Below are 19,544 nucleotides of genomic sequence, written 5' to 3'. Positions count from 1 at the left end.
AACTAAATTGATTAGGGGTTTGGAACGGGTCCCATAAAGCGACTGGGACTGTTCAGTTTAGAAAAGAGGAGACTGAGGGGGGATATGATAAAAGTATATAAAATCATGAGTGGTATGGAGACGGCCGATAAAGAAATGTTATTTATTAGTTCCCTAAATAGAAGAACTAAAGGACACCAAATGAAATTAATGGGGAGTAGGTTTAAAACTAATAAAAGGAAGTTCTTCTTCACACAGTGTGTAGTCAACCTGTGGAACTCCTTGCCAGAGGAGGCTGTGAAGGCTAGGACTATAATAGAGTTTAAAGAGAAGCTAGATAATTTCATGGAGGTTAGGTCCATAAAAGGCTATTAGCCAGGGGATAAAATGGTGTCCTTGGCCTCTGTCTGTCAGAGGCTGGAGAGGGATGGCAGGAGACAAATCGCTTGATCACGGTCTTCGGTCCACCCTCTCTGGGGAACCTGGTGCTGGCCACTGTCGGTAGACAGGATACTGGGCTAGATGGACCTTTGGTCTGACCCAGTATGGCCGTTCTTATGTTCTTATTGCATCCCCTGAGACCCAAGACCTTGGCCTATGAACAAGCAGTAGCTCTAGCATCGTGTATTATTGTGAGGCAAACAGGTCCAGATGGGGATAAACCCCACCTCTGGAAGACTTCCCCATAGAAACTGGCCCTGATGGTCCACTCGTGGGCACAAAAGGAGCGGCTGAACCTGTCCGCCAGAACGTTGTTGGACACGGGAAGACATCATACCTCCAGGTGGATATTCCAGGAAATGCACAACTCCCAGAGCTCTAGGGTTTCCTTGCAAAGGAGAGAGGAAGGAGCCCCAAACTGTTTGTTGATATAATACTAATACAGACATAGCCGTGTTAGTCTAGTCTAGCTGAAACAAAATACAGGACTATGTAGCACTTTAAAGACTAACAAGATGGTTTATTAGGTGATGAGCTTTCGTGGGCCAGACCCACCTCCTCAGATCAAACTGTGGAAGAAAACAGGCATGACCATATACAAAGATACCCTTAAAGCCTCTCTCAAGTCCCTGGATATTGACACCACCTCCTGGGAGACCCTGGCACAAGACCGATCAACATGGCACACGCTGATCTACCAAGGCTGTCAAACATCTGAAGCCAGAAGGACAACCATAGCACAAGAGAAGCGAGCACTCCGTAAAGCCAGAGTTGCAAAAGCTGCAACAGTGGTGCCCACACATGTCTGCCCGACCTGTGGTAGAACATTCCGTGCCCGTATCGGCCTTATCAGCCATTTGCGGACACACCATGAACAGTCCATAACCTGTTAGATGTCAAGGTCCTCTTCGAATACGATGGACGAACAACAACAACAACAACAACAACAACAACTCTGCTGACACCATTGTTGGACCTAACCAATTCAGTTATAAAATCAAGAACACATATTCCTGCTCATCCAGAAATATAATTTATATTATCATCTGCTATGTACTTTGGACAAACATCTCTGACACTTCGCCAAAGAATCAATGCACATGAAATGGATATCAGACAGTATCACAAAGAAAAAACAGTTTCTTGCCATTTCAACCAGAAAGGGCATTGTCTCTAATGACTTGATTACTTGCATACTGCTTCAAAGGCATTTTCACACCAGACTTGAAAGAGAAACCTCTGAACTGTCATTCATGCTTAAATTTGACACTTTACGCTGGGGTCTTACCAAAAATGCTAATTACCTTACCCATTACAAAGACAGCTTCCCCAATTATCACCTCTAATATCGTTAGCTCACAGACATTTACCTCTCCCTCCCCCCATCCTCCCTCTGTTCTGAAATTTGATTTGTCCTTTTTATACGTGTTCACTTTTTTTTAATTGTATCCTTTTGGTATATATGGTCATGCCTATTTTCTTCCACTATTTGATCTGAGGAAGTGGGTCTGGCCCACAAAAGCTCATCACCTAATAAACCATCTTGTTAGTCCTGTTTGTTTGATAGAATACATAGTGGTCGTATTGTCCCATAAGTACTGCGACCACTCTGTTCTCCAGTTGGGGGAGGGAGGCCTAGCACGCCAGCCTGACCACCCTGAGCTCTTTGACTTTTATGTGCAGGGAACTCTCCCCTGGGAACCACATACCTTGAGTCCTGAGGGATCCTGTGTGGGCTCCCCAGCCCGTGTCCGATGCGTCCATGTACAGCTGCACCGATGGACTCTGCCTGGTAAATGGCACCCCTGCACACACAGTCTCCTCCCACCTCCATCAGTCCAATGAGCAGAGTACTGACTCTGGCACGGTAACCACTGTGTCCAATGGTGACTGCGCTGGATTGTGTACACTCCTAAGCCACTGCTGTAGGGGTCAGAGTCTTAACCTGCCGTGGCTCACCACATCAGTGGAAGCAGCCATATGGCCCAGTAGCCTCATACATGTTCTTGCTGTGGTCATAGGGGACCTGTGGAGGTCCGCTATCATCGAGTTCATGGTCAGAAACCTGTGTCTGGGCAGGGACACCCTCTCGATAGTAGAGTCCAGACATGCCCCCATGAACTCTATTCTGTGACTTGTCCTCATTTATAAAGAGACCTAGCTCAGTCAACAGTCTCCTTGTCACCCCAATGTAGCTTATCACTTGTTCCCAGGGCATTCCCCCTACCAGCCAATCATCAAAGTACGGAAAGACCTGGATTCTGAGGCGTCTCTTGAACACCGCTACAATAGCCATGCACTTGGTAAACACTCTCAGTGAAGAGGCCAAAGGGGAGGATCAGAAAATGAAAGAGATCCTGGACTACTGAAAACCTTAGAAATTTTCTGTTGGCAGAGATCACTGAAATATGAAAATATGAATCCTTTAGATCAAGGGCAGCATACCAGTCTCCTTTCTGTAGGGAAGGGATAATGGAGGCCAGGGTGACTATCCTGAACTTTGTTTTTTCCACAAACAAGTTCAGGTCCCTGAGGTCTAAAATAGGACGTAGGACCCCTTTTGCCTTGGGAAAAAGGAAGTATCAGGCATAGAAACCCCTTTCTCCTGAATTCTTCTGGGACAGGCTTGATTGCCCCAAGCTGAAGTGTAGACACCTCCTGTCTTAGCAGAATCTCATGAGATAGGTTCCTGAAGAGGGACGGGGATGAGAGGTGGGAGGAAGGGATAACAAAAAGGGAACAACATAATCCTTCTCCAACAGGTCTAACACCCATTTGTCGAATGTTATCCCAGACCAGGCCGATAGAAAAGGGACAAATGGCAACCAAACGGGGGGTGTCAGAGGTGTGATTGTTATGCTGTCCCCAACCGTACCTTCAAAATGAAAGCTTGGGTTGTTGGCTCTGGGGCAGGGCGGAGCCTCGATCAGAGTTGGGTCTCGAGCCTCTGCGCCTATTTCTAGGTGGATCGTTCCAGCCATTATTAGAGCCTCTCCTCCTACCCTGGTCAGAACAGAACCCATGCTGGAAGAGCCTGACATTAGGTCTGTGGTTGTGAGGCCTTCTCGGCGGAGCGTGTATCCCCAGGGATTTCAAGGTCGCCCTGCAGTCTTTGAGACTACGAAGCTTTGAGTCGGTTTGATCTGAAGACAGGCCCAGCCCCCTCGAAGGGAAGGTCCTGTAACATGGTTTGCACCTCCAGAGGGATGCCTGACACCGGTAGCCATGCACTCCTCATAAATATGGCCGTGGTCATTGTGTGGGCTGCTGAGTTGGCAGCATCCAGGGCCACCTGCAGCGCTGTTCACGCAACTGTTCTGCTCTCCTCTGTTATAGTACCAAATTCCTGATACGACTTCTGAGGGAGATGATCTTTAAACTTGTTCATAGTTGCTCAGGTGTTGTAGAGATCTCTCCCCAGTATCGCCTGCTGGTTGGCGATGCCGAGCTGAAGACCTCCCATGGCATAGGTCTTCCTCCCAAGGAGGTCGAGCTTTCCAGGCTCCTTGGCTTTGGGCGTGAGCCATGGGGGGGCCCTGATGCTCTTTCTGCCCAGCAACCTGCACTACTACTGAGCCGGGGGATGGGTGCATAAAGAGGTGCTTGTGGCCTACCTAGGGAACAAAGTAGCACCTTTTCACCCCCTTTTGTGTGGGAAGAATAGAGACCGGGATCTGCCACAAGGTTTTTGACAGTTTGGCCACCGTCTTGTTGAGCGGCAGTGCCATCCTGCCCGGGGCAGCTGCCTACAGGATGTCCATCATGGGGTTCAACTCTTCCTGGACCTCCTCAGCTCAGACCCCCCCAGGGTAGCTACTAATCTCCTAAGCAGGTCCTGGTGAGCCCTAGCATCCACTGATGGAAGTATTGGAGCAGGGTCCACCAAGGCCTCATCTGGTGAAAATGACAATGACTCTCTTACCCCCACTTGCTCCTCGCCCAATTCCGTCACCTGTGGTACTCCCATCACTGGGGGTTCCACTTGGCCTGCCACTGACGGAGGAGCTATGTCCCCAGGATCTTTCCCTAGGACTGGGGGTCTTGCTAGGTCGTTGTCCTCTGGTTGGCTCTCCTCCAATGGTGGGGCTCTATGTAGGGGAGCTGCTATGTGGACACTCCCCCTGCTTGGTGACCCAAACACTGATGCCAGGGGAGGTGTGTCTTGGGCCTGGTGGTATGCCCACAGAATCCAGAATGGCCACCAAGGATGTGGCTGCCACTGAGGTGGCCAAGTGTACGAACTCGAGGGGCTCCATCTATGATCCGAGCAGGAATGGTTCCAAGACCTCCACTTGTATGATGACCTGGCCGAGCATACAGATTCTGCCTCAGACTCCGATGAGTAGTCAGAGGAAGACTATGGGGGAGCTGCCTCCGGGTGCCCTCTCTGGTGCTGGGCCATGGCTGCCAGCTTCCCTCTATGTACTGGGCCCGGTGCCTATGGAGGCATTATCTGTGTTGGGGTCAAGTGCTCCTGCTCTGATGGCACTTGATGTAGCAGCATCACTCTCCTTGAGTACATTGGTCTGGGGCTGGCGGTTGGGTAGACAAGTAGTCCTGCAGTGCAGGAACACTTTGCGGTATCAGACCCCCCGATGCAGTCCATGGGAACATGGGCATTGCAGGTACCGGGGGCGGCGCTGGACCCTGTGGCGGTGCTGCTGACAGAGTTGGTACCGGTGGTAGTGCCGGTACTGGTGCCAACTTCTGCACTGGTGCTGGTATGGTCCATTGACCCAAAGCCCACATCGGCACCAGTTCAGGTGCAACTCACGGTGCCGGATATCACCAGTGGTAAGAAGGAACTGAGAGGGTGAGAAGCCAGCAGGTGTATATATGCACCAATATGCCAGCGCCACTCCTGGGAAAAAGCCCTGGAATTTGTGCACAGGGCGCGCATGCACACCTAACTGAAAAGGACATGAGCAGGGCTCGACAAATAATGTAATCTACTCGCCCCGGCGAGTAGATTACAACCCGGAAGAGCTGGCGCAGAATGATCTGCGCATGCACAGAACAGCATGAAACCTAAGGTTTAACTAGGCTGCACTTGTATAACTGTACTACCTCCAGTGAATTGCCATAAGAACTAAATAAATCATTCTGTTGAAGCAGAGGAGTGGTACTACTGAACCAATGCAAAAGTCAGAAGTAATACAAGTTATTTAGCAAACTTCTGAAGCACACAGACATGGAAAAGTCTATTGAAGTTGTTACAGTTTTTAATAATCAAAGATAGTAAAAAAAATCTGGTTATTTCAAAAGTTTTCTACAGAAATAAGAGCGTGATTTCATTAGAAAAAAATACAGAACTTAAGTTTACCATTTCCCAAAAGATGAGTAATTTTAAATTTTTATTTCAAATTGAAATGTGCATATGTCAGAGAGAGAGAACTCAGCAAACAACTTATTCATGTTTTATGGATGTTTCACTTGTTTATAGATACCCATAATTTACAGATATCTAGCTCTTTTTATGCAAAAAACAGCAAGTTCTAACGTTCTGAGCAAGTTCTTACAGTAGCCCTCAGTTGTAAAATTTTGTGTTTCTACTTAGCAAGCCAACTAACAGATAATACTTCCAAGCAATGTCTATCATCATTCTTGGTCACAGGATTCTATCAATAACATCTCTCTAAATAGGTAAAACAAGAACACTACATTTTAAAATTACTACTATATTTTAATCTAATTTGAATGTTTTACAAACTTGTGGGATCAGTACTAGCTTTGTTCTGTTAGAGACAATTATAGTGAACATATAATTTAAACAGAACAAAACCCTAGCCACATATCAATCAGTTAAATGCTTAACATTATCATTTATAAGTGACACATAAAAAAAGACTGTTTAAAAAGTTAAATCCCAGTGAGGAAAATAGAAAAGAACATAAACTGTCAAATTAAGTGTAAAAATATAATAATAAAAGCAGAAAAGGAGGTTGAAGAACAGCTAGCCAAAAATCAACAAGTAATAGCAAAATGTTTTTAAGGACATCAGAAGCAGGAAGCCTGCTACACAAACAGTGAGATGCTCCCCTCCCCCCCAGAGAATCAAGATGCCAAAGGAACACTCAAAGATGATGAGGTCATTGCAGAGAAACTAAACGAATTCTTTGGTTTGGTCTTTACAGCTGAGGATGTTAGGGAGATTCCCAAACTTGAGCCATTCTTTTTAGGTGACAAATCTGAGGAATTTTCTAAGATTGAGGTGTCCTTAGAGGAGGTTTTGCAACAAACTGATAAACTTAGCAGTAACAAGTCACCGAGATCAGACTGCATTCACCCAAGAGTTCTGAAAGTACTCAAATGTGAAATTTCAGAACTATTAACGGTTATTTGTAACCTATCTTTTAAATGAGCTTCTGTACTTAATAATAGCTAACATGACGCCAATATCTAAAAAGGGCTCTAGAGGTGATCCTGGCAATTACATGCCGGCCCGCGCATGCACTCCTGTTGCCTCGTGCCGTTCGCACCGTTACAGCTGAGCGCGGGCCGGCTTGTCAGTTTCCTCCCAACCGGAAGCATCTGAAAGAGATAAATAGAAGCTCCGAAGCAGGGAGGAGGGTGAGTCGTGGAGCACCCACGGGGACACACATCTCAAAGAACAGACGTTACTGCACAGGGTGAGTAACTCTCTCTTCTTCGTCGAGTAGTGTCCCCAAGGGTGCTCCACTCGAGGTGAGTACATAGCAGTGGTCCAACACTATTAGCGTGCTTCGGACTTATGATCTCTGTGCTGTGGCCAAGACTGCTTGCGCCACGGCTGAATCATTCCTCAATATTTTTGCAAGAGCATAATGCTTGACAAAGGTAAGAGAGGATGACCAGGTTGCTGCACGACATATGTCCTGCAAGGGTACCCCTCTAAGGTACGCAGTAGATGCGGCCATGCCTCTGGTGGAATGAGCGCGAGGTTGTCCTGGCAAGGATTTGTGCCGTAGGGCATAACAACGTGAGATACAGGAGGTGATCAAATTGGAAATACGTTGTGTGGAGAGCTGTTGACCCTTGGAGCGCTCCGCCGTGGCTATAAAAAGGCGCAGAGACTTCCTGAAGGCGCATGTTCTATGTAGATAAGCCAGTGCCCGTCTAACATCAAGGGTATGTAAAAGTGAATCTTCTGGCGAGGAATGAGGCTTCAGATAGAAAGTTGGCAGACTTATGGGCTCGTTTATGTGGAAGGAAGAATTTATCTTCGGCAGGAAGGGGGGATGAATGCAAAGCAGAACTCCTTGTTCAGAAAATAAAGTGTATGGTGGATCGGCTGAAAGAGCCGCCAACTCACTAACTCGACGTGCTGATGTGATTGCTAGAAGGAAAGATACCTTCATTGTGAGCATGCGCAGGTCGCAAGTTGCTAAAGGCTCAAAGGGGGAACGAGTTAGTGCGTCCAGTACCAAAGATAAGTCCCACGGCTCCGGAGGGATTGTGAAGGTCGGATATAGGTTATCAAGTCCCTTTAGGAATCTTTTAACTAACGGGTGAGCAAACAGTGAATGTCCGTCGATGTGCGAACGGAAGGCCGAGATTGCTGCCAAGTGCACTTTCAACAAAGCGTTCGCTAAGCCCTCCGTCTTCAGATGGAAGATGTAGTCCAAAGTATGCTGCACCGGTAAAGAAAGAGTCCAAGTCCCTTTCCAGACACCACGCTTGGAACCGGTGCCATTTGTAGGTGTAGGCCTTGCGAGTGCTATGGCGTCTGCTATTCATCCGTACATGTTTCACTTCCTGAGAACAAGTCATTTCCGGTGGCTGAAACCAGTTAGGAGCCATGCCGTAAGATGCATGCGATTGATGCTCGGATGCAGCATTGAACCGTGCCGTTGAGACAGTAAGTTGGGCCTCAGTGGAAGCCGTTGTGGCTGAGCAACCGACATTCTGGACAATTGTGTCAGCCAAGTCTAACGAGGCCAATAGGGTGCTATGAAGATCACTGTTGCGCCCTCCGTCGCTATCTTCTCCAGTGCTCTCGGAATAAGAGGAAGAGGCGGAAACGCGTAGAGAAGTTGGTGAGAGCCCCAATTGAGCAGAAGAGCATCCCCCAGGGAATTCTTGCCAGTACCCGCCCGAGAACAATACTGATGACACTTTTTGTTGTGATGGGAACCCCCAGAGATGGAAGAGACCGTGAACCACTTCGATGTGTAACTCCCACTCGTGCTGAGTAAGGAAGTGTCTGCTCAGGGTGTCGGCGATGGTATTGTCCTTGCCCGGGAGGTACGATGCGGTGAGGGTTATACCATGGTAGATTGCCCAATTCCACAGTCGTATGGCCTCTGCGCAAAGGGGCCGTGAACGCGCCCCGCCTTGTCTGTTGATATAGTACACCATGCATATATTGTCGGTGAGAATGTGGACTGCAAGACCTCGGATCATCTGCAGGAAATGTCTGCATGGGTTGAATATGGCCCGCAGTTCGAGGAGGTTTATGTGTTGCAGGGACTCCTGTGTTGTCCAGAGTCCTTTAACTCGATGTTCCTGCAGATGTGCCCCCCAGCCGATCAAAGAGGCATCCGTTGTGATCTGTACCGTGGGCCTGCGTGCGTGGAATGGTATGCCTGATAAGTTTTTGGGGTTGTCCCACCATGCCAAGGAAGCCTCGACGCGTCCAGGAATGGACACTGTCTTGCTCACAGCGTGTACCCCCAGCGTGTACACCTTGAACAGCCAATGCTGGAGACTGCGTAGGTGAAGTCTTGCATGTGGCACCACATATGTGGTGGCAGCCATGTGCCCCAGCAATTTTAGACAAGTGAGTATGCTGGATCTGGGAGCAATTGAGACAGACTGAACCAAATCCTGGATCAACTGGAGTCTTACCGTAGATAAGTACACTCTTGCACTCAGTGCATCGAGTCTTGCGCCGATAAATTCCAAGTCCTGACTTGGTGTTAGGGACGATTTGCGGAAATTGATTATAAGGCCCAACGTCTCGAATACTGATGAGGTAGTGGTGGTCACTGCCCATGCCGCCTCTTGGTGGGTAGGGGCCTTTAGTAGACAATCGTCGAGATACGAGAAGATGGTAATATTGAGGCGTCTGAGGTAGGCAGCCACCACCACTAGGGTTTTGGAAAATACCCGTGGTGCTGCTGACAGACCGAAGAGTAAGACGTGGTATTGGTAATGTTCTATGTCCACCACGAAATGAAGGAATCACCTGTGGGCCGGGTGAATTGCTATGTGGAAATAGGCGTCCTGTAAGTCGAGGGACGCAAACCAATCCCCTTTGTGGAGAGCCGGGATGACAGAAGCTAACGTAACCATTTTGAATTTTTGTTTCCGCAGGTAGCGGTTGAGTCGACGCAGGTCCAGAATAGGCCTCCAACCCCCTGATTTCTTCTGGGTGAGGAAGTACCGGGAGTAGAAACCTCTCCCCCAGAACTGAACGGGTACTCTCTCCACAGCTCCTATAGTAAGTAGTCGGGACACCTCTTGCTGTAGAAGAATCTCGTGAGAAGGGTCCCTGAAAAGGGACGGGGAGGGTGGGGAGGGGGGGGGGGGAGATGGAGTTGAAAGGGATGGAATATCCTGAAACTACTATGTCGTTGATGGAAATCAGAGACCATCGATGTTGATAAGGTCTCAGCCGATGATGGAATAAAGCTACTTGTGATGCTCCCGATAAAGGGGTTGTCCGCAGACCCTCTACTGACCCATCAAACTTGTTGCCGGCCCTGTTGTTGACCGGATGTCTTGCCAGGTTGCTGTCTTCGTCTCTGCTGGCGTTGCCTTGGTCTCTGTTGTTCATATGGCTTGGAGCGGAACGTTGCATAAGAGAAGGGTCTCTGTTTATTATAGGGCGTATACCTTTTGCGTTTATAATGAGGCGTATACATCCCCAGCGTTCTAAGAGTCGTTTGGGAGTCCTTGCCCGAGTGGAACACCTGATCCGTGGCCTGGGCGAAAAGAGACTGTCTATCGAATGGTAAGTCTTCTACTTTGTTGAGCAACTCTTTAGAGGCAGCTGCCTGATGCAGCCAGGACACACGTCACATGACTACAGCAGTAGCCGTGGCTCTAGCTGCTGCATCTGCTGTGTCCAGGGCGATTTGCAGTGCTGTTCTGGCCGTTGTGTAGCCCTCCTGTATTACCGCCCTCAAGATTTGGCACTTGGAGCCTGGTAGGTGTTCTAGGAGGGGGACTAATTTAGAGTAATTGTCAAAAATCATGATTTGCGAGGGGAGCTACGTAGTTACACATACGGAGGACTGAAGTGGCCGAAGAATATACTTTCCTACCTAAAATGTCTAGGCATTTAGCCTCCTTGTCACTTGCAGTGTTCCTAAAATGTCTAGGCATTTAGCCTCCTTGTCACTTGCAGTGTTTTTATTCTGAGCCGTCTTCGATCTTTGTTGGGCGGCATCCATAACAAGGGAATTGGGTTGGGGATGCGTAAACAAAAAGTCCATACCCTTTTGGTTTATAAAGTATTTCTTGTCCGCCCTCTTGTTCTTCGGTAAGGAAGCGGCGGGAGTCTGCCATATATCGTTTGCGATCTCCAAGATAGCCTCATCGAAGGGCAGAGCCAGTTTTGATTTTTGTGAGGGCTGCAAGTTTTTCAGCAAAGGGTGCTGTTTTTGCTGTATGTTCGTAGTTTGAATGTTCTGAGATTGTGCAACCCTGTCAAAGAGCTCTTGAAACTGCTTGTGGTCTTCTGTGGGAGATAACTCTCCAGGGAAGACAGAATCGTCTGGGGATGATGATGAATGATTGGCTGGAGACTCCGGTTCCTTATTTGAAGTATAGTTGTTCTCATGCCCGTCCTGATCAGTAACTGAGATAGCGTCTTCTGCAGGCACAGGTGGAATTCTTGGCGAAGACGCGCGAAGTGTAGACGCTGGACAAGTGGGTTGTGGGGATTGTGATCTACGACAATATCGACGGTCATCATAGTAACGATCATATGTCCGACTAATGTCAGTATAAACAACAAGGAGTATATGTCAGTATAAACAACAAGGAGTCTAGTGGCAATCACCTATTGTAATGCGAGAATGTTTAAAAAGATACCTGGAGTGGTTCTCACATTACAAAAGGTATTTTCCCATTCAGGTACTCTCACCTTCTCCTTTGCTGCTGGAGATAAGCAACATCCACTCTGATCAATTAGCATGGATGTCATAGTCCCATGTCTGTATACATTTTTTTTTCCTTTTATCTTCAGGCTCTGAAGAAGTGAGTTGTAATTCAGGAAAGCTTATGTCCTAATACCCTAATAAAATTTGCTAGTTTTTAAAGTGCCACCAGACTCCTTTTGTTTTTGCTAAAACAAACTAATATGGCCACCACTCTGCAATCTGAGGTCAGTATAGATTTCTAAAGACAACTGCTAATACAGTTTGTTGTTTTGTATTCCAAGGATTTTTTTTTTAGTAGGGTCTACTAATCCTGTGGCTATTCAAAAATAATTAAGGATGGTATTTTTTTTCTTTAAAAAATGAACACTGGGTCATAAAATGTCAGATTTTTGGACAGAATTTCTAGTTGATGGGACTTCAAGGCTTAGGTGGATTGTTTAAGATAAACTGTAGATATTTCTGAGCTGGCTTCTAACAAGAGAAAGTCCTGTATTCCCAAGAATCACAATGTTGAAATTAATAATCTTACTATACATTTTAGAAATGTCTGTCTGTAAGTCTGTTTGTTCAACAACTTCTAAATAAGAGCCAGGACCACCAATTTGGTATGCAGCTTCCTCTTATCATAACTTAAAACAAAGTAAGGGTTTGGTTGTGTCAAGAAAATGGGATGTACCTGGAATTTGAATGTTTTTCATAAAATTGAAAGCAAGGTGCCTGCTAAGACAGTTATACTGCAAAATGACCACAAGGGGGCAGGGGCAGCAAGGGGCCAGAGTTAGAAATCAGGACAGCTATAACCTCAATTGGGCCAGCAGGGGGAAAGGCGTGGTGAGAGACAGTTATCTACTATTCATTTCAGAGAGTTTCTCCGTAAGTTATGTGACTGTCCCCCCAGCACTCCTCCTCAGGCTGTGCCTGCTGCAGCAGCCACCGACAGATGCTTTTTCACCAAGCTGCTGCACGGCTGGGGTTGTCCTCTCTCCTTGGGGTATCCTGCATACTGAACCTCTTATCTCTAGCCCCAGAGCAATTATTTAAATGAAGAAAAACAAAAAAACTTAGCATTAAAGGCTTAAGCATCGACAAGTAAATCTTCTAGTTAATTATATTAAAGCTGTAGCATACTTGTTTAATTACATTTTAAGAGTTTAATTACCTCAAAACCATTACTGGCATTAACATTATTTGTAACTATCCATGTTCTACAAAGGTAAAGCACATTTACTAGAACTCTAAGTCAACATCAAAGGCTATATTTTCATACTCAATTTTTGTTCTCATTTAGTCTAAGCAATTTTTTGCCATACCCTAGAAAGTCCCATCATGCACCTCAGAGTAGGAGAAAGAAGAGTTTCATGTCAGTCCACCAATAAGCAGTTTCCCAAACTACCCAGCTTTAGTTTGCATACAGAAAGTTTATCTCTAGCAGAAGGTTGACAAATGAAGGTATTTAAATTGTGAAACGAAGACTGCAAAAGTAAGTTTCCAAGCAATAAATTAATCTTTAGATTATAAATCCACTGATCTTGAATACTGGGTTTTGCACATCTATACTCTACAGAAGAACCCCCAGGAAAAAAACAACAACAAATGATCTGGTAGCATGTTTTGTTAGTCTATAAAGTGCTACCAGACCATTTGTTTTTTTCTGTACAGACTAACTTGGCTTCCCCCTGAAGCTTCCCAAGAGAAAACTGACTTCTGCAACACACTACATTTGAATTGTATGGCTATCTACTCAACCAAGATAGTTTGCTTATAACCTGCTATCACTTACCTCAAATTGGCTTCTACTTCCTACCAACTTCCACAGGTCCTTTTCACAGCCAGGCAAATAAGAGCCTGGGAAGTTCTTCTCACACACCCAAATGCAAGAGGGCTTTGCAGTTTACACAGCTAGTATAACCGGATTGCAGGAACTGTTGTCAATTTATCCAGAGTACGCTCTCTCAAGTTTCACTTGCTTACCTGCTCATCTAACTAAGTAGTAGCCAGTGTATATTTCATCAGGGTTTCTCATCTGAAAATTTTTGACCAAAAAATCACTTAAAAATTCTTTCTTCAATTGTATGGATCCCAAGAATCTCTGGGAGAGAAGGTATGCTGTTAGAAGAGAGTCATAACTCAGATTATCATCTTCTCTCTATAGAAAATTTGTCTTTAAAAAGGTTGGATTTATTTTTTTGAAGATAAATTACAGACCTATTAGCCTCACTAGAATGGAAGAATTATTCACAAGTGTAACAAATGTAAAAACTGAAAAACCTCTCAGTAGTGGTGCAGCATGCACGCAATTAATCAAATACTACCTTGCTGGATGGCTATGGAGTTGAAAAACACATCAGTTGAAGACTGATTGAACCATAGTGACAGATTTTTTTCACCTCAAAGTAGTAAGCAAAAAAATGTTTAGAAAATTGATTTGTTCTGTCCTATTATTTTTGCACAACAGAAGATGTATCATCCCCAGCCATTCAATGCCTTCCCTTCCTTCCCTCCACCCCCACAAGTAACCTAAATGAATAATCCACAAAAAATTAATTTCTTCTAAGGTAAGTCACTGGAGACTTTAACTAATGATACAACATTATGAAGTGTTATCTAAAAATGAGTAGTCTTATCAACTGCCCTTGAAACAGTTTAAGAGAAAGTTTCAAAGATATTTTGAAAAAAGGCTCCAAAATATATGCAATAGTAATCTCAAAAGATGTACAATCAAAAAAGTACGGTTGAAGGTGTCACAGAAATCAGGAGTTCAGCCTTTAAATATATGATTATGATCAGCCATTATAATTTTTGTGGGTGGAACAGAAATATAAACTTTTATGTAACTTGTTTTTATTAGTATCACAGCAAAGCAAGCAAAAGCTTATGCACATAAATTGACTACTTTACAGCATTTATTAGCTCAGCAAACTAAACAGCATTTTAAATAAGCTGGTCAGAAGTTAAGTATTTTTACCATCTTACCATTTTAAGAGTGCTCCCCTAACCCTTCTGCAGAAAACAAAAATAATAAAACAGAATTAACCTGATTCTTTCAGAATAAAATTATATAATATTGCACAAATTAGAAGAATCACATTTCATATTTACAATTAAGATTTCTGTTTGTAATCTCATAACTACTTATTTTCAGATCCAATCCATTAAACTGAGGGAGTGTGCCCAGCTCTTCAAGTGCCACATAATTTAGTTCCTAATGCTTTTCTGAGCTCTCTGGAAAACTTAATTTTATAAATGCAATTTGTCAGAGTATCTTGTTCATAGGATTTTTGGCTTTTGTAAAATATTTTAATATACTCTGTGTATTTAAAATATGAAGCCACAAAAAATTACTATATGACTAGATTTTTCCCCAGACAGGGCCTCTCTTTGTGTCACCTTTCTCTGTCTTATGGGGATTTTATAAACAGAAAATTTTCTAGGTTTTTGCAGAGCAGACAAGCTGCAACTCAGAAAAAGTCCTTATTTCTCCACTTCTCAGTTGTTCCCTACCCGGCACCCAATTTGTCCATTCTCCTGAAAGCCACAGCTGCTACATCTCACCTACCCAGGTCCTGGATGGATCTCAGAACTAGAGCAAGAGATCCCACAGGCAGGTGCTGACTGATAGCTGTTGCTAGATCTTGGGCTTGCACATGCCACTCTGCCACAGTGACAGGGAGCAATGCTGCCCCCCACCTCAAGTGAGAACACCAACACAGGAACCTCCTCCTGTACCCCTAACTGTACCCCCAAACCTATCCCTCCTCTCCTTCCCCCAGATCTCCCCTTTGGCAGTGTCCTCTTTGTGAACCTGAGGTATAGTAAACCTAAGCAAAGCTTTAGCTCCCCATTGTGTTCTATAAGCATTTCAAAATAAACTACACAAAGCTCAGGTATATTGTTTGCAATTAGACATGATAGCATTGAGTTTCAGTTCAAACTATTCCCTTGCTAATTTGAATATAACTGTAGGCCTGCCCTGTCATAAGTAATTTCAATCATTCCTTAATGGGCATGATTGGGAAGGTGAGTGGTAGGTTAGACTGTAAGTAGGATCTTAACATGTAGTAGCATGTTGGAGTAAGGATGTCTGTGCTAGCAGGAACATCTTGATATTAAGACAATGGACAAGATAAACATGGAATGCAAAGATCAGGTTCTATATGACCAGCAGATTGTACAGGGATAGATTCCTGAAAGATAATGAAGCCAATCAAGACAGGTGATGCAACATAATAAACTTATATGTAAATGCATATAAAGAAAGAGGGTTTCCGTGTAACTTTGGTATGTGGTATGCACTATACCCATTCCTTATGCTTGAATCTGATTTACTCAGCATAGCTTTGCTATATGCAAAACTAAGCAACGGCTAGGTACGGCTGAGGGTACAGCTAGACTGCGAGGATCTATCGGAAAAAGATACACAAAATGTGTATCTTTTTCCGATATTTTTGTCAGAAGATGCTTTTCCGAAATTTGGCCCATATAGACTGGGCCAAATTTCAGGGGGGAAAAAAAACTCTTTCGAAAGCCTCCTTCTTCCTCATGGAACAAGGAATACGGGGGCTTCCAAAAGCGCACGTTTGCTCTTCTGCCAAAAAAAAAAAAAAGCGCAGAAGAGTAAATGCATTCCCTGGACGTGGTGGAGTTTTTTCACAATATCTCTGGTATCCAAACCCCTCCACCCCCCAGTCTAGCCATATAATGAATGAAGTCTATTCCTGGATCCTAAAGAAACGGATGAAGTCTTCTCCCAAAACTGGTGAAGGTGTTCTGGATAAGCTGAATGCAAAAGGTCTCTGAGGGAAATCCCAACAAAAACAAACCTATTTTAAAAAATACTAAAATAAATTAAAGCTCACCAAACTTATTAGGACCCTGAAGACCTAAGTCTCTCACACTGTCAGATGATAATAAAATTATTTCAAAGCAATGAAACTAAGTTTTATCATAGACTTTTGGAGTGGGATTTTACAACTGCTGAGCACTGACGTAACACTGCTCCTACTGATGTCAAAGGGAGTTTTACGGTACATCAACACCTCAAATTAATGTGTAAATGTAACACAGGAATACCCACATTAGCTATAATCAGGTTACTGCGTAACAAAGACACCAGAGATGTAGGTGCTTCAGCAATGACTATAACATTGCCCATAACAAGCTAACTATGGACTCTGGACATGTTCTCAGGATGCTAACACACACAGAAGTCTGTGCCAGCACATCTTCGCTACGATTGTTACCCACAGAGGCTATATTACAGTTAGTGCAGATATATGTGCCCACACTACAGTCACATCTTAATTCACAATGTAGACATATTGTTGATTTCAACAGGAACGGAGTTAAGGACAATAATAAGCACTCTTTAAAAAACCCATCCGAGAGACGAACTCTAGTAGGATATCTTCTAGTCCATCCCTCTGCCTGTTGTCTAAGGTATTTTCTACTGTTCTAATGGTCTTCAGCTTTTGGGACCTAGGTGGTGCCGGATTATCTGATATGCCGGACTATCAGGAGGTACTATAAGATGGTTATTTTCATATACATATACATATACATATACATATACACACACACACAGCATACAGTATATAAAGTTTTTTTAACACTTTTTACTGTACATACTGTATACAGTATACTCTAATGTTTTAGTTTTTTTAAACCCTTTTTTTACCCTTTTGTTTAGTTCAGTTGATGCCGCTGCTGCCTTGTGACTCGTTTTTTGCCGAAGCTCATTCACTAGGCTCTTGCCATTTTGATGCCGGACTATCGGGAGTGCCGTACAATTAGATGCCCTACTGAAGTTTTACTGTATGTCTTATTGATGATTAACATTCATTACACTCAACCAGACCTTTCCCTCTCTTCATTTCATTTTACTACTTTACATATACCCTACACTAAGTAATTATTTCCAATTTTTGATGTCTGCAATTCCCTAATATTTCTAGACAAATTCTGCATCTCACTCTGCAATTTAGTTGCAGTTCAATACGCCAGCTATGTTTATACTTTCATTAGTCTTATTTTGAATTGTGTATCAATGCTGTCTGAGTTACAGAACTATTTATATATCGTTAAAATATCCATGTCAATTCAAAATTTATTTAAAATAAAGCACATGAAGTTTCAGCTAGATATGACAAATTAAAACCCTGTGATCCAAGGTTTCATAGTGGAAATTTTTTGAAACATAAGCATAGGAAAGTTAGAAGCCATCATTAATAAAGTCCTTATGGTCTTTTCAATAATAAAAAAATCTGAATATACCATATTTGTATTTTTAAAATGAGATCTCAAGTCAAGGATTCTGAACTACAGAAGAATGAAAGCTTATTGAAAACCTTCCTTTCTATAACAATTACGTTAGTATCAACAATCCATGCATGATAAAACAGACTTTGGAAACATGCATTAATCAATTTCACAGAAAAAAGATTAACCTTTTTAAAATGAAATCATGTTTGTTCAATTTGGCAAGAAATAGAAGACATTAAAATCTACTTTTTGTGGAGTAACCTTTAATATATTCAGCATTACATTAATACATATTCACAATTTCCCACATTCATAAAATGCCCACTAAAAAAATCTCTTGAAAACAAGTCAGAACAGCCCTGAGGGTGTGATTATTATACAAAAAAATTAGACTGAAAACTATTTCAAATTACACAATCATATTGACATGCTATTTCCTGAATAAGGTATGTTAACTAACCTACAACAAATAATTTCTATAATTTTACAAGCACTATTAATAAAGTGCTTCTAATTAAATGGATAAAAAGCAAGTATTTGAGAAATGAGCCAATCACAAAATTAATTTTAAAGTAAAAATATGAATAATTAATCATAATAATTCATAAGAACTCTCATTTGTATAATAGCTATATTAGTAAGGATTAACATATCAATATATATTTACATAACATTAATCATGCCAGAATATCTTGTAATCAAGCCCATTACAAAATGCCTCAATTAACGCTTGTTAGAAGGACAAATGTTTGTAAGGGGTAACAGTACAGCTTACTATAGTTAGTTCAGCAACTTTAGTATACAAAATGCGCAAACTGAAGTAAAACTATGCAGAAGCCAAATATATAATTGCAGACAATTTTTATTTAATTGTTTTATCCTAAGCATAATTACACAAATGTGTAATGTTAATTTCCCTGTCACAAAATGAAGAAAGTCACTGAAAGGCTTTTCAAGTAGTAAAACTAGATCAAATGGCTGATTTTTAGCTCATATTTAAATAATGTTCAGGGTTTGGTCTGTTTCCTTCTCCACCAACTGCCATAAAGTCCTGCCATAGTAATACTGATTATTTCATGAACATTTTCACAGGCCAATAAAATTAGCCCCTGATTTAGTCACTGGTTCTGCAAATCCAAAATAACACAAGTCTTTTTTCCCTGAACCCCTTCATTCTGTGACGTACCATCAACATCATCAGCAGCTTCGCTCTCTTCTTCTTCTAGCATTTCAAAAGGAGTCATTACATCATAGAGAAATGAGAGGAAGCCATAAAACCAATCAGAGCTTTCCTCTGCTAAAATATTAAGGACTTCCTCAAGGGAATCAATATTTTCATTACTGCCATCTTTGGTCAAGCCTACACAAGAATAGAGGAAAGAGAGAAAGAGAAAAAAGGAGAGCAGTTAGGTGGAAAAAGGAAACTGAAGAAGGGGGAATCTATGAAAGACATCTTATGGTATGATAGTCTTTACAGGAATGCCAATTTGGAAAAGAAAAGAAAAAAGAGGTTATAACGTCATCCTGCAAAGAAGTAGAGATTCAAATTTGGACAATACGGGCACTGGCAACAAGGCAAATCTGGTCCTCTTTCACACCTTTCTCCCTGTAAGCAAACTGAATCATGTTCGTATTCATCTTGGCTCTTGCGGCACTTGATATTGAAATGCAAGCACTATCTTAGGAAAAAATGGTTTTCCAAACTGTTGTTCAATATATATTGCTCAATTCCATTCTGTGTTAGGTGTGCATACTGTCATGTGCACAGTTGATGGAGAT

The 19,544-nt window shown here is 43.1% G+C and overlaps 1 protein-coding gene across 12 annotated transcripts in view; it reads right to left on the bottom strand.

Annotated features, from left to right (window-relative positions):
* The window catches only part of ASPH (aspartate beta-hydroxylase), a 191,779-nt gene that overhangs the window by 129,665 nt on the left and 42,570 nt on the right, over nucleotides 1-19,544 (bottom strand). For 2 of the 12 annotated variants that reach the window (XM_075920639.2, XM_014568806.4), the window contains exon 5: nucleotides 4,456-19,125. The exons of the other annotated variants lie outside the window; for them this stretch is intronic. In XM_075920639.2, coding sequence (XP_075776754.1) covers nucleotides 18,884-19,125 — 242 coding nt within the window. In that variant the 3' untranslated portion in view covers nucleotides 4,456-18,883. Of the gene's footprint in view, nucleotides 1-4,455; nucleotides 19,126-19,544 lie in introns of those variants that run through there. 12 annotated transcript variants of the gene reach the window in all.

This window comes from Pelodiscus sinensis, chromosome 2 (assembly GCF_052426305.1).
Source record: "Pelodiscus sinensis isolate ZL-2025 chromosome 2, ASM5242630v1, whole genome shotgun sequence".
Classification (NCBI taxonomy): Eukaryota; Metazoa; Chordata; order Testudines; family Trionychidae; genus Pelodiscus; species Pelodiscus sinensis.
This window is presented reverse-complemented; position numbering and strand designations above follow the sequence as displayed.